We start from the raw sequence: 14,875 nt of genomic DNA on the forward strand, positions 1-14,875 counted from the left end.
ACATATGCACTAGTTAAAACCACAACATTCAATGAATAATATAAACTCATTAAGCATGGATTCTCCCCTCTAATCATCCCCTAATCCCCCATTAACCCTAACTAAAGGACTACTCACTACTCATCATGATTGGCATGTTATTAATGGTGTCAAACATCATAACAAAGGAAAACACGATGATCAAAGCAAGGTAATTAACAAAGAATTAACAAAAGATTTAAGAAAATGTACCAACTTAGTAGATCAATTAATAAGGAAGAACAAATTAAAGCTTATGCTGGTCAATGTCACGTGAATCAAACTGATGAAGATACATTGTATATGCTGTGTACAGTAAGAACAATCCCAAATCATTTGATCAAAGATTGATTTCAATTACGTATTACACTGCTTGGTATGGATCGAGGGGTCTAACCTCGACCTGAGCATAGCTTATAAATGAATAATAAACGGGTTGATGATTCCATAACATAGACAACGGCACCCGCATTGTTCCGGTGAGAGACATGTGCACGAGTGCGTGCCTTTGTAACTAATCATCAGTTGCTTAACACCTAATCAGGATAAGATCAGTAATATTTTTTAGGTAGCAAATAAGATTCAGAAAAAAATGGTCTACGCCTTCAAGGGCAATAATCATTAATTAAAGTTGATAAACAAAGCAGATAATCAACCAACAAAGGAGATATAAAGGGGGGAACGTATGTGGTTCAGTCATTGACTTTGCAAAGGGATACATGAAGGCCAAAGGGGCAAACCAGTAAATTATAGCATGATCGAACAGAATGGGAGGGTTGCAAGCGGGGGCGGGGGCGGGGGCGGGGCCAAAAGAGTTTATTGCAATATTATGCCATCAAGTGAGGTTTTCTGCATATAACTATGTCTAGTTTAATTTTTGGTTGTTTAACAACATATGAAGTTGAGGGTAAAACAACAAACCTGAAAGCTTGGCAGCATAAATGTAAAGGGAGTCGTTAAGGAGTAGCTGGCAACATTGAGGTATCTCTAGTGTCTTTTGGCTTCACAGCATATTGGAGCTTAACATCATTAGCGTCTGATTCTAGGATACCCTCTTTGAAGGGAACCTCAAAGGCTAATGATTGGTACAAACATACTTCATCTTCCTTGCAATAATAAACCTGCAAGGAGAGAAAATTTTCATGTCCAGCTTTTCTCTCCAAGATGTATTTAACATAGCGTCTTTGCATCAAATAACCAACACATTACCTAAATTTAGCACACCAAAGAAAGAGAAATGAAAGCGTCAAAAAGATTTTGCAAGAAATCTAGAGAAAGATTAAATGATGGATCATAGTAGTCAGTAACACCGTTGATACATCCGCTGAGTATTGAGATATGTCGTCATCTAACACAACTAAAAGTGAATTTCATCCTAGACATCTCGAAAATCAGCAACCAACCATCTATTTTTATGTGAGGGTCCCAAAATCACTAGAAACTGGAATTTTATTCCACATCAAGTAGTCCAATTGCCCAAATGACTTGTTAGTCCATGACAATTGCCGGGTTGCTGCGTGCAAATAAGCCTGAGCCATCATCAGCATAGCCATCCCCTAAACAGTCATGATGAGTGATGCGACTTTTTCTAAGATGATTGTATCTCTAAATTCTAAGTGTCTTACGAGTATATATCATTGATCTGACATCAAGCTCAAAAGTTCAAAGTTCAACGTAGTGTTGTAGACCACATAGGCGCATATATACCAATGTACAGAAGTCAAAATATATAGACATGCCTTGCAATTTATTCTGCTCATAGAAGCTGAAGGGGTATCCCTTCTGAAATGAAGCATGGCAGTTCCTTCTGGACTGAGAGTTCCATCCAAGGGCTCAATAACAAGTGAATTCTCTGGCTCAATGTCTACATTGAACTTGCTGCGTGCTTCCTAAATATCGTAATCATCATTCTTTAGTAAATAACAAACGGTAGTATGCATTCCTGCATTAGATAAAGAAAGAGAGAAAGACCTTTGAAAAATGATACCCAGGAGGTAATGATATCCTCAGGTCCAAATTGCCTTCATTAGATTGACTACCACCGACTTTGATGATCTGTGTATCAGGAGTCACACGCTTTCTTAAGCGTTTCATGGTTCTCGTTCTTGGAGCAGGAGGCTGCACACCCTTTAACTCTAACGTAAGAAGGTCAGGTTCCCCATGGTTCAAATCCATGTATCGAATGACACTATTGTTAGTATCAGCAATAAATATTTTTCCTGCATTAAAAAGTAATACAGTTAGCCGTATTAGGTTGTACACATGTTACATGTACTCTTATTTGAGGAAGATTAACAGCTTGCCTTCACCAATTTACCAGGTAACCATTGTCTATATAGAAAAAATGAATGCACCCAAAAAATACTTCATATATGATCAACCAACAACAATATTATCCTAAAGCTTCAAAGGCTTCACCCTATTGATGGATAAAGAGGTCACTTGTACACATCATCGTTCATCACCACCACCTCACCTTTGTTCTGAGAAAAAATATGAAGGCATGGCATATAGCAGAAGTACAAGCTCTGCCAACACCAAAATACCTTAACGGCCTAATAAAGCCCCAACAGCCCCGCATTGGTAGTGACACAAGTTGAGTTAGAGAGCTTACTGTAGGGCAGAACAAGCTTTTAAGGTATAAGGTGAATCATAAAACGTTGCCCCAAAATTGTAAATCCTTACCCCATCCTATCACGAGACCATGTTACGCTACTCTTTGCCTTAAAAGCATGGTAGAATGAGAAAATTCTGTAGATCACACTTTTATGAGGCAAACGGAAACACCAAACAAGTCAAAAGGTTGAATGCAATAACATCTAAGCATGACAAAGGAACAAACTTTAACTAGTAATATGATACATAGAGGATGGTTTGGGATACTGCTAAAGATAAGAACTTCACCATTGCCTGCGTGGACAAGTCCTGAAGGTTCTGAAAGCTGCAATCAGAAAGAAGAAAACAAAACACAAACAATTAGCATTGAAAATAACAAGGCACCCTGTTCTAAACTCTATTCCCCTTCTACCAAAAAATTAAAATCAATTTTAGATTATTGACCTATTACTTCAAGCATTGGAATGTGAAGGCCTGGTGCACCTTAACAAATGGTTGCATTTCTAATTAAAACAAAACAAACATTCTCTCCGGCAAAATGATAACTAGCGCTCAACAAACAAAAGCATAGACTTTGACATTTCTGAGTTCTGAACATAACTGTGAGAAGACCATCTCAACCAAAACCTTAAGATGATGGTTGAAGTCCAATTAATGGTTCTTATACGGAGACTCCCACGATTCGAACTTGGGACCTCAGGGTCATCTGATACCATGTGAGATGACCAACTCAACCAAAACCTTAAGATAATGGTTGAGGTCCGATTAATTTAATGGTTCTTATACCTTAACAATAACAGCACTCATTCTACTTTTTAACCATTACCAACAGGATCCTACCTGAGCTGCTAGAGCTTTTCCATCCTTGAAACCAGCTTTTCCTGTCCCAGCCAAGGTCGTGACTCGTTTATTTGATGGGTCTAGTTTCTTAACCTAAAATAGAGAGCAACTTCAGAATCATATAATTTTAGAAATCAGCTCCACTCAACACTATGAATCAAAACTCACAATAAAACTAAAGTAATTTATTTTTAGAATGAAAAAGGAAGAAAAAATGAAGGATAGTTAGCAACTAAGCTTTCAATGATTAAATCTTGGCGATGGGAAGCATAACTAGATCTGAAAGCAAAAAATCCTTAAAGTCAGTCACAGCTACCTTGTGGTTATAAGAATCTGCAATATAAACTTGGCCATCCTGTGCGAAACACACTCCCAGAGGATGCTGAAGAAGTACTTCAGAACCTATCCCATCATGGTCACCATACTAAACAACAGTAACAAATGTCAGACATCTGATAGCAATCCATCTTTAATTAATAACTACAGTCATAAGGCTTTCTTTTGCAAGTATTCTCACAATTTAAAAAAAAAAAAAAAAAAAAAAAGGAACCAAGATAAAAGCAATTTCCAGGGGTGTTACATATTTACCTTAAACAAATTGTCAGGGAAAATAGGATCACCCCCGGCTAGCAATCTAGATCCCCCAGTCTTGAGATCAAGAGCTCTAATAGAACTGCTTTCGCTATCTGCTATGTATATCTCCCTCATATCTTACAAAATTCAAGAATTGCATGAATGAAGTGTCAGATAGCGTGATAGACATTTTCTGTCTCAGTAAATTGTGAAAGGAAATAATCTTTGATTATATTACCTGATGAAAAAGACATTCCTGAGGGTTGTGCATATGAGGTGCTGGTAGCACTAATTTAAAAGGATAAAACAACCATCATCAACTTCAATAGCATCTTGATCATACAACACTAAGAACACACACATGCAGTATCTAAAAACGAGCTTTTAAAGAAAATTCACAGACTCCAATTTGGAATCAGAAGTCAAACAAAACAGTAGGTACCCCTTTGGCTCAAACAATTTGAAACATTGGGACTGAGAGTCTGAAATGTCAAGAAAGATTACCTCAACCCATTCAAGTTTCTTTCATAGCCATCACCACTAAAAGCTGTGGTTCTTTCATTTGCTAGATCATGTTCCCAGATTTGGTGCTGCCCAGCCATTGCAATATAAACCCTTTCATTGGCAGCATCAAAGCAGACATCCCATGGAGAATTGAGGAGCTGAAATAAAATGTTAGATGCTTTTAAACAGCCTGAATCTTCAATGGAGAGTTTAGCAACTGAGATAAAAGTTTCAAAACCAGAAGACGAGATCCTCTAAAAAAGCAGTAATCTATGGCCACAAAGAGATAGAAGATCTAGTTTCTCAAACATGCCTGAGATCTCCCTCTTCCACCACCTTTGTAATCAGAGCCTTTTGTTCCATTTCCAGCAAGAGTACGGACCATATCATTAACAAAATCAACCTCCCTGAAAGTTGGTAACTGTAAGGCTAATCCAATTTCACCATAATACACAGCTGTAAAACCTTGTTAATTTCATTATTCAATCTCTGTAAACATTTCCTGGCCTGTCATTTCCAAGGCTCATACAGTCATACATCATATTAACAAATTTCTCCTCCCAGTCCATTTAGTAGTTCCAATTTTTTCCTACGAGCCTAGTTTCTAGAGTAGTACAAGACTACAAGTTGTACAACCAACATACTATGAGACAGGTTTCTGACATATATAATATGATAATTGTGTTGTCAATCTTGTCATGGTGTCCACTTGAGTCTCTAAAGCTTTAGTACAGCGTTGACTTTTAAAACTCCCTTGTGTTTGTCAAGTGGCCTGTCTCTCCTCCGTTCTGCTAAGGCCTAGACCCATTTCACATGCGAGGGGGGGTTTTGGAATATAACCCACGTGTGAGTGTCTCGCATTGCTAGGAGAAGAGAGATTGTACCACTTTATAATCCAAAGGGGATACTCCCCTAATAGCCAATTGATTTTAGGATAGAACTTCCCTTGTGCATGTTTGTCAAGTGGTCCGTCTCTCCTTAGTTCGGGTAAGGCCTAGACCCATTTTCATTTTCTAACAATGATGTTGAACTAACCTCAAAGCATGGTTTTCGGTGTCTGCAACATAAAGCACATTTCTTTTTGTGTTGTAAGCAAGGCCCTACAAACAAACTGCTAATGATTAAATCTAGTGCAAAGCAATGGAATACACAATAACTGTAGCAGCAAAAACGACCATTGTTAAGTAAGTAAAAGATGTTCATCATCATTCTCGTCAGCATAAGAGATTAGAGAAGTTTGAGCAAGTTGTTCCACTGTATTCACCTGGGGTCTGTTAAAAGTTGCATCGTCGAAATTGCCATCACGTAACCCCTCCTCCCCTGAGCTACCAACTTGAGTAATATAATTACCATCCAAATCAGTGACAACCTGCAAATTCGAACAGGCTATATCGCTTATCTAAAGGGACATATGTACACTCCTACAGCTTAATCACAAAAAAAAAAAAAAAAAAAAAAAAAAAAAAAAAAAAAAAAATTGCAGCAACTAATAAAAAGTCATACACAGATAGTCAGATACTCTAGCAAGACCGTTGTACGGTGTACAGCAGCTGAACAACCTCATGTAGCATGCAATGGTCTTACACGAGAAAAACTGGAACCCGTAAGATGAGATGTTTTTCTCATGTTGACCAAGAACACACGAACTGAAAGGAAAAGTACGTTTTTTTTCCTTTAACATTAGCGGCATGGTTAAAATTCAGATATGCAAATGCGCTTCACATGTTTTCCATTATGTAATCATTTGGATTTCATGCAAACTACTGATAGGCTTACAAAGAATGAGCTACATACTCAACACAGCCATGCCTATGAGCGTGACAGAAAAAATTTGAGGGAAGAGACAAGAAAAGAGAAAGAACAGACAATTCGATTGTGGTTGCTGTCTGAAATGAATAGCCTCTTATTCAAAATATCCACTGCCAGCTTTCCTGGAAACTTCAATGGAGAGGTGAGCAATCTGGGATCATTATCTTTCTCCAAACGCAAAGGCAGTGCAGAGTCATCTAACATCTTCCTTTTACCATAGAACAGAAGAGCTGCCTCCACAATATCATCAAGGTCCTAAACCAAAGCAAACAAGAAATAAATTTGAATATCTAGTACAGCTCAACAAGGATATTGAAGCTAAATTCGGTATTCCTTGGACCAGCCATAAAAGGCCAGATACAGTAATTCAATCAAACTAACAAGCATCAGTACCTAACCGACAATCAACATTTCTGTTAAACAACATGGGCTACTCCCTCATAATTATAAGGAAATCCACCTTCAAAAGGCCGCGATAAATAATTAGCTAAAAAAGATGCAGCGATTCGGCACTATAAAATCATTTATGACCCGCCTGAATGTAGCAACAGTGCATAGAAAACAATCACATGCACAAGATCAGATATCACAAGTTTTCCACATAAGCGTGAGTTTGCAGCTGTGCAGACATTCAAAAATTTGATGAATGTCCTTAGGAAAAGCAGAGAAGGTAATAGATGCAGCATTTACACTTTTGAAGTCTTTGCTCTCTATTTGTAGATCCATTCATTCGCCTTATGCACAGAATTTGTTTCGGACTAACCAGTTTAAATCTACAAGTTAGTTGAACATTCCTAACTTATATACACAATGAAGAAGGCCCGACTGAGAACGATGCCTGTGCTTTACGTGCAAACAATGTAATGACTTCCCTCGGCGAAGCAAACTTCCTATTTCAGTTTGCTGTCTATTTCAGGCTTTCAGCCACAATAAATTTGGCAAAAAAAAAGGGTCTGAATTTCTCTAAAGAAAGACTTTAATCTGCAGTTAGGTATAAAAACAGCATAATAACTACAGAGAAGAGAGTGATATGCAAACAAGGGATGATGGAAACCTTTCGGCGACCCTCTCCAGATATTTGTGCTATGACTTTGCCAGTAGGTCCAATAACAGTGAAAGTTGGCCATGAGTTAACCCCTAGCTCACGCCATAAAAACATGTCTCCGTCATTTACTACCTGCACACTCATTGAAACAAGTGAGTTGGAATTCTCTATTGCTAATGACATGGATGCGACCAAAGATAGGATTAATGACGATATGTTAAAAAGCACTCAAGCACTGACATTCACAGGTACAACAATACAAGGCTATAATGAAATATAAGGCAGGCAGTTTGCTTGAGCAACAAATACGAGCATGCAGATCCATTGTCAAATCACCAAGAATAAAGATGCACATGTTCGTATTTGTTGCTTGAGCAAATTGTCAAATCATCCAGAACAAAGACGCACAACTGTACAATGAGTTTTGAAGAAAAGTTACTTGTCAGTGCTATATCGCTTCCTTCAAAAATGGCAAAAGACAGAAGACAGGAGAAAACACTTACGCAACTACCTTATTTTTATTTATTTTTTTTAACCAAGGGGTGTTAGTCAAGTGGTAACCGGGTTAAACCTTGAAGCTTGCAGAAATGCAGGAGTTGAGAGGTCCTAGGTTCGACTACCAGCTGGGGCGATGATCACTTGGCCACTGCAGCCCCCGAAGGTGGTGGCTTACAGCCTTACATGGTCCATGTGGTGGTGCGGGAATGCATGGCCCGGGGGGACTCAACCCCCTCGTCATCAAAAAAAAAAACTACCTTATTTTTTTAGATAAGAGGATTATTTCATAATTTCTATCTTTTCTACACCCCATGTTTATAACTCCTACTTTTGTAACTTTTTCCTTTAAACTTCTACCTTCTCTGCACATTTTCTTCAGAACTCCTACCAAACGCTGGTTTTGGCAAAAATAAAAGACAGGTTTTGACATATATCAATCATGAATGGTTTCCCCTCCTACCAAAAGTCAGTTTATGCAAAAATATTTTTTTTTCTAAATAGACATTCACTTGGAAAAGTCGTTAGTTTTAGTCAAAGCAGGCTTTTGATAAAAGTTTCTAATGGAAATGTTCAGAAAAGGTTGCAGTTTGGTAAAAAAAAAAAAAAAAAAAAAAAAAAAAAACTACAAAAGGTAGAAATTATAATAATGAGGTATAGAAAAGGTAGGACGTATGAAATAATCCTTAGATAAATTTCAGGTAATATTCAGTGAATAACTTACAGGGTGGGTAATTCCATATCTCAGAACTGCGTTGCGAATTGCTTCCAAGTCTTTCTCATTATCGAACTTGGCAGAGTGTACTCCAATGACAGTGAACTGCAAGCATGAGTCAAACAAAAATGAATCCAAAACAAAGATAGGTGATCCATGCCAACATAAAAACAAATTACCGGATATAAAATGTCATAGAAATGGGCCTCAAAGAAAATTTCCAGCACTGAAATAATTTGCATATAGCTGCCAGTGGTACTGGGGAAGACAGATGACATGATTCATAAACAAATGTGACAGACTGCTTTCAAGCACATCAAGAAAGCCTAATTACTTGCACAAACGTTACCCGTATTCCCATAACATACTCTATGATGATCAAAGCGCCGAGCAAGGTCTGGCAATAATGTAGTCTAGTTGTGGCAACCTTTACAAATATAATTTTTTGGAGTTAAGAGGCAACACTTGTGTTAACTGAGACCCACCAGGCCACCACTATTTGCATGTTGCAGAATGGAACCCTTGCTACTCTTCTACTGGAGACAGGAGAGAGTTAGCCTACAGAGGAGATTACTGTATAATCTTTGAATCCTTGTCAAATTTTAAAATTGTTCACTTACTTTGGAATCGTTTGTCCCCCACTCCCAGGCAATCCATTTATATGTTCAGTGATAAACAATATTGTTCTCTTCTTGGATTAAAAAAATAAAAAGCAAAAGAAAAAAAAAAGATAACATTATTTCCAGAACATGAAAGGAAAGGCTACAGAAACGCACTTAGAACATGAGGGGTCTAAATGTCTAACGATGAAGGTCCACTAGAAACAATGAGAAAAAGGATGGTAATCCACAAGCATGCAAATGCATATACGCAAACTCACACATTCATACAGTATGGGTTTAAGATGAAAGATTATAACTCTAGTACTCTACCGCCATCCCTTTGTACTTCTGCTCCAAGAACTCAAGATCAGGCAGTACATGCATACAGTTTATGCAACAGTAGGTCCAAAAATCCAACACAGCCACTTTTCCTTTTAGATCCTGCAAAAAAAAAGGTAATTTTATTTAACCATGCAGCTAAAATAAAATTAATTCGGATGGTAAAAAAATTCGTCCATCAAACAATTCTCTTATGTGGTTCACGGAAATTATTCATCGACATTTATGTCTTAAATCTCAGGTGTAGGTTGTAAGCTGTAGCAAATACATTACGGAGTAACATTCTATGAATAAAACAGTAATCACCCATCACTCCCCATAAAAGCGTTCAATGAAAAGAATTGTCGGAATAAGGTTAGTGAGAATAAGAATTAAGAAATAAGAAGTTAAGAAAATGCCCACAAAAAGAAGCAAAATTTTAGAAGGGATGACCTAGAATAGCTTCCAAGAAACATTAGCAAATACAATGGGTAATCATTGCAGAGTATGCAGACATATGCCGACATAAAATTTATTGTCTGATTATGTAGAATCAGTAGGTTTCCTTAAATGCAGAACTAGAAAGAGACTTAACCCTGCGGAACTGAAGGGGAGCAGAGTTTAGCCAATCAAGTCTAGATGGGAATTCAGGCACAGTAGGAGCATTCCCCCTACAAGACAACCAATACCATAAGCAATATAGCATAAAATATCTTCAAGGAAGACAATCATAAAGTGGCCAATAATGGATACTCGCATATCAGTAACTCAATTTTCAAAAGTTAAGCATATTATTACCTGCTCTCAAGATCGGATATGTAACTGACAAACTGTTGAACCCTGCCTGAACGCGAGTCACCTATAAGCAAGGTTACCGGTGATAAATTAATTCCCAGTTGCAATTCAATACATAGCCAGGCAGCCACACAGGTAAGCGAGCATACATGCCTCACATCATCAGCAATCCCTTCCCGCCATGACTCCTTAATGGCTACTTTTATGCACTCTATAAATGATTCAACCTTTGCACCAATTCCAACAAACAGGAGTATGTGCTAGTGGTCTTTGCTACCCATACTTCTAGAAAAACCTCATTCTAATCAGAAAATCTTTGACTATGCAACATAAAGTTCAAGAGTTGATACTACTATTTTTATCGGAAGGCAGGAGTATAAGACTTTTAATTCTCATTTGATATGGTCAACCAAACACTTTGAGCCACTAGAAGAACCAGTAAAACTGGCAGATCAATCTTAAATAAATCAGGGACATAATGAAGATGCCAATTTGTCAATTCATTGATCAAACTTGTACGGGTTTACCATCATTTGGATCAAAACTTGGACTGTTCACTCCAAATATTGAATTCCAAAGAGCTTTTGGTGATGCATATTGCATTGCCTGCAAAATGAAAACAACTTCCACAGCTGTCCAGATTAACAAAGCATGAAAACTATATCCTTTAGGAATTCCCTAAAATATATGACACAGTTAACCACAGTGCAGTGATGTCACTGGTTGACCACATATCTTAACCTCAAGGTCTACTAGTCTTACAAAGAAGATTTTTATATATTCATAAGTGAATTTTAAGAGGTCTGTTTTGTTCTGCTCTTCAGCATACAGTATCAGGCTAGTTAGTTATACCTTCCAGTTTGAAACAGCAAAATAGACGCAAGATAGAGAAATCCCCAAGCTTCCATATTTGACGATATTCCGCCTGGAAGCCTGCAACCTGTCCTAAAATTAGTTCCAAAGTCTGGTAATTTATCTAAATTCAATAGACCTACAGTCGGTGAAATGTCCACAGAAAAATGACTTTTAATAACCTTAAATGCAATGAAAATAGAATGAAAAAACAACAATAATAACATGTAAACCTAAGTCGTCGCATGGCATAGACCCATAGTCCTTAAGGCATCTCACCATCAACCAGTTGCACACACTCCCTCATCCAAGCAATTTAAAAACTATACATGAATCACATGATGATCAATTAGGTGAACAAATCTTACCCTAAAAACGAGAAGGAATTATTTACTTCACCCTCAAACATAGCTCCTGTTTGCGGTAAGGTGTTAACAAACGGTGATGCCTGAGACTTTTTATCTGCAATGCCATTCAATCAATACAAAATTTCACGATGTTGAAAAGTTACCGCTGTTACGAATAATACAAAATCTATATTGGAAAGAATCACTCAAGTCATTATTACTATTAGACCCCATCCATTCTGAGGTGTAGAAACAAAAATTGTCTAATATTTACAAGAGACTGGATTTTCAAGCAAGAGCTAGAGGCACAACTGGAAAAAATTGAGGCTCACTTATATATGACAACTCAGAGTTCACTTCATAGTTTACAGCATTATCATACAAAAGACGTTGGAAGTCACTCTTGGAACTACGTACTATAACGGCCAGATCCACCACTGATGATATCATTAAGTGTGATGTTCCCTATATCCTTCCTGATGAGTGATGGAGCTTCTGTTGCTAGTCTCTCTTCTGATAAGGTAGTTGTCACAACTATACACCTGCAAAATCAATATTGCCGATGTAAACCACAGGAAAAGTGATATCAAAGTAATAAACCCAAGCGCATTCTGATTAGGTTAAAATCAAACAAGGAATCAATTTAAGAAATTAACCTCATTTTGGCCGCTTTAGCTGCTTGTAACCCGGCAAGGGCATCTTCAATTACTACACACTAATAACACACATGTTTTACAAGTGCACAGGTCAGACAATTACACAAGAAATAAAGTGCTCTGTATAACAAAATGAAAAGTTGTCAAATTGGATAACTAAATTAAATTTCAGATTGAGGGAAAGGTAGACCAGAAAACAATAATTAGGAATAGACATCTCAAAATCGAGTAAAAGTCCCTCCTTTGAATTATGAAGATTAGATGGGTGCAATAGCACATGTTGGAATGAAGTCTTACCTCATTTTGTGGCACACCCAGTATCTTTGATGCAGATATAAATATATCAGGAGCAGGTTTCAATTTTTCGAAGGCATCAGCTGACACAATGGCATCGAACCTGCAATATAGGAAAGATATAGAGCTGAAGGACCAGTACAGACAGATCACATTATAGCAAAGTTGGAAGCAGAGCGGACAGAAAACTGTCAAAACTATTGAACAAGAAATGCACATAAATTTATTTCATTACCTAATTTCTCCCCTCTCATTTAAGCAATAGAGTGCATGATATCAACAAAGGTAGATAGAGATAGAGTTCACGATATTTAACTTAATGCATTTATTTATGGACATATGTTCACTTGGCAAAGAAAAGAACTCAAACTGTGCCCCATAAAAAAAAATAAAAAAATAATTCAAGCAGTAATAACAAATAAAAAAATGGCTAGTTCAAAGATTCGTGAATCTCACAGTTCAACAGGCAAACCAGCAGCAGCCAAATTTGCATCCACCTTGATACGGTCAGCACTCGATGCAACGGCAACTTTGAGGCCTTTATCTTTGCACTGTATAATAAATACTTGAACATTCTGAAGTAATGGATACAAATAGCACACTCTCAATATGAATAAAATATAATCAGACCTGAGTAATGAGTTCCAGGGCACCTGGGAAGCCTATTCCAGAGTTCGGCTTTGCATACTGTACAGAAAAGGCTTGCTTAGGTTCAATGCTAATGATGAGAAATCAGCAAGCAACATTAAATTAGCGATGACATAGATAAGAATGTGTTTGAGTAATCACCTTCTCTATATAAATTTCAAAGAACCTTTTCTTGGCAGCACCAGTATCAAAACCCTCAACTCCTTTAGCTTGTGCAACTCCTCCCAGAAAATTGGCTTCGCCTGAAGCACTCATTTTAATCAAATTTAAAAGCAATGCAATCAAAACAAGCTATTACTCCTCGCAACCTACATTCGCCTTCATTCACTTTACTACCCATACAATTTGACCATCACCATCTAGGAAGCCATCCACATTAAGTGTGGTGTGACATTCTCAAATTTCTGTTTGTGAGACGGTTTGATACTAGCTGCTCTATCATTAGAACACAACATATATACATTTGGATAAATAGAGTTGCTCCACTTGCTCGTATATCTACTACAATAACAAGGATATCATAATTCAATTAAAAAAAAAAAAAAAAAAAAAAAAGCAATACCAGTTCCCATGAAGGGAATGAAATCATCAACGGTAACATCCACCCCCATTTCGGCGAAGACATCAACAGCAGCCCTTCTAGAAGGTTCCTCACTATTACAAAGCACACCATCCATATCGAACAACACTGCCGACACTTTTCCCCACACTTTCTCACTCTCTTCTTCTAGAACCTTGGTTTCTGATCCCTCAACCTGCGCGCGGAACGGCGTCGTCCTAATCATCCTCCTGAAACTCAATCCAGCAATTGGTAATCTCCGAGGTTGGACGGTGGAGTTGAATCGAAAGCAGTTGTAAAGAGATAATTTGGGGAGTAAAATGGAGGAGAGAGGAAGAGGAGATTGCAGTGCCATTATTTGTTTAGTGGAAGTGATCAAGTCTGGTGTTGAGTGGCGGGGAAATGCTAATTAGGTGGCCTTTTCAACTCTATTTATCCATTCCTAAATCTAGTAATATACAATATCTTTGTATTGTGGACATTCGTGGCTTCTATTGGACATTTATGTTCAACTCTTTTGAAGGGGTTTGAAAAATGAGATAGGTTGGTACTACTTACACGATCAAATAGGAAGAATTTACAAGAATAATCTCACCTTTAACCTCTCTTCCAAAAATAATCTCAACTATCATTAATCTCAAAATAGTCTCAACTTTATATCATGTCTTCTTAAAATGAATAGTACGAAAATGTTACCTCCAATCTTAAGTCAAGAGAGCTTTTAGTCACTCCCTCCTCTTCCTTGTTTATTCGTCTCATCCACTACAACTAACCCACCATTTTCAAACCTCCATCCTCACCATCAAATCTCCATGGCCACGTCTGATGAACGTCAGCGTAGAATCGAGACCAGAAACTAATCTCCATTTTAGTTTCTCTAGTATTATAATGTCGATACAATCACCAATAAATTAATATAAGTGCAAAACTCAATTAATTCCCATTTTAATTTCTCAAATATCAGAAAACTTAGAAGCAAGAAACATAAGAAATACTCAAAGTTGTTCTTGACTACAATATTGACTTATCCATCAAACCATCCCTCGTTGAATCATCAAGTTATTAACAATTGTTGTTTTCCAAATCTCTTGATCCTTCGAAGCCACCAATAACATAGTCGACTAATGACATCTCTAAATTCATAGCAACTACCAAATCGTCTTTCTCTATTGAAATTATGCCGTTTTGA

At 37.4% G+C, this 14,875-nt stretch overlaps 1 protein-coding gene across 1 annotated transcript; it reads right to left on the reverse strand.

The window, feature by feature from the left end:
• Window positions 1–251: 251 nt before the first annotated feature.
• On the reverse strand, window positions 252–14,142 carry LOC141586792 (protein SUPPRESSOR OF QUENCHING 1, chloroplastic). Its single transcript, XM_074408143.1, has 29 exons — window positions 13,690–14,142; window positions 13,269–13,369; window positions 13,110–13,166; window positions 12,936–13,030; window positions 12,483–12,582; window positions 12,186–12,244; window positions 11,947–12,071; window positions 11,551–11,644; window positions 11,183–11,270; window positions 10,858–10,936; window positions 10,334–10,394; window positions 10,131–10,206; window positions 9,548–9,658; window positions 8,625–8,720; window positions 7,415–7,537; window positions 6,418–6,615; window positions 5,816–5,920; window positions 5,587–5,651; window positions 4,865–4,958; window positions 4,552–4,709; window positions 4,286–4,335; window positions 4,063–4,184; window positions 3,791–3,898; window positions 3,475–3,567; window positions 2,923–2,959; window positions 1,990–2,237; window positions 1,758–1,907; window positions 940–1,139; window positions 252–554 (listed from the first exon to the last, which is right to left on the reverse strand). The coding sequence occupies exons 1-28, from the start codon at window positions 14,039–14,041 to the stop codon at window positions 975–977; spliced, it is 3,210 nt and encodes a 1,069-aa protein (XP_074264244.1). The 5' UTR covers window positions 14,042–14,142; the 3' UTR covers window positions 252–554; window positions 940–974.
• Window positions 14,143–14,875: the final 733 nt, after the last annotated feature.

This window comes from Silene latifolia, chromosome 6 (assembly GCF_048544455.1).
Source record: "Silene latifolia isolate original U9 population chromosome 6, ASM4854445v1, whole genome shotgun sequence".
NCBI classification, from domain to species: domain Eukaryota; kingdom Viridiplantae; phylum Streptophyta; class Magnoliopsida; order Caryophyllales; family Caryophyllaceae; genus Silene; species Silene latifolia.

Bases quoted from the DNA above. Each gene is read 5' to 3' on its own strand.
- LOC141586792 (XM_074408143.1), bottom strand. From the start codon at position 14,041: ATGGCACTGCAATCTCCTCTTCCTCTCTCCTCCATTTTACTCCCCAAA. The intron at 13,031-13,109 runs GTCTGATTATAT...TTTATTATACAG, and splicing joins CCCTGGAACTCATTACTCAG to TGCAAAGATAAAGGCCTCAA. The intron at 12,245-12,482 runs GTAAGACTTCAT...GTGTGTTATTAG, and splicing joins TGGGTGTGCCACAAAATGAG to TGTGTAGTAATTGAAGATGC.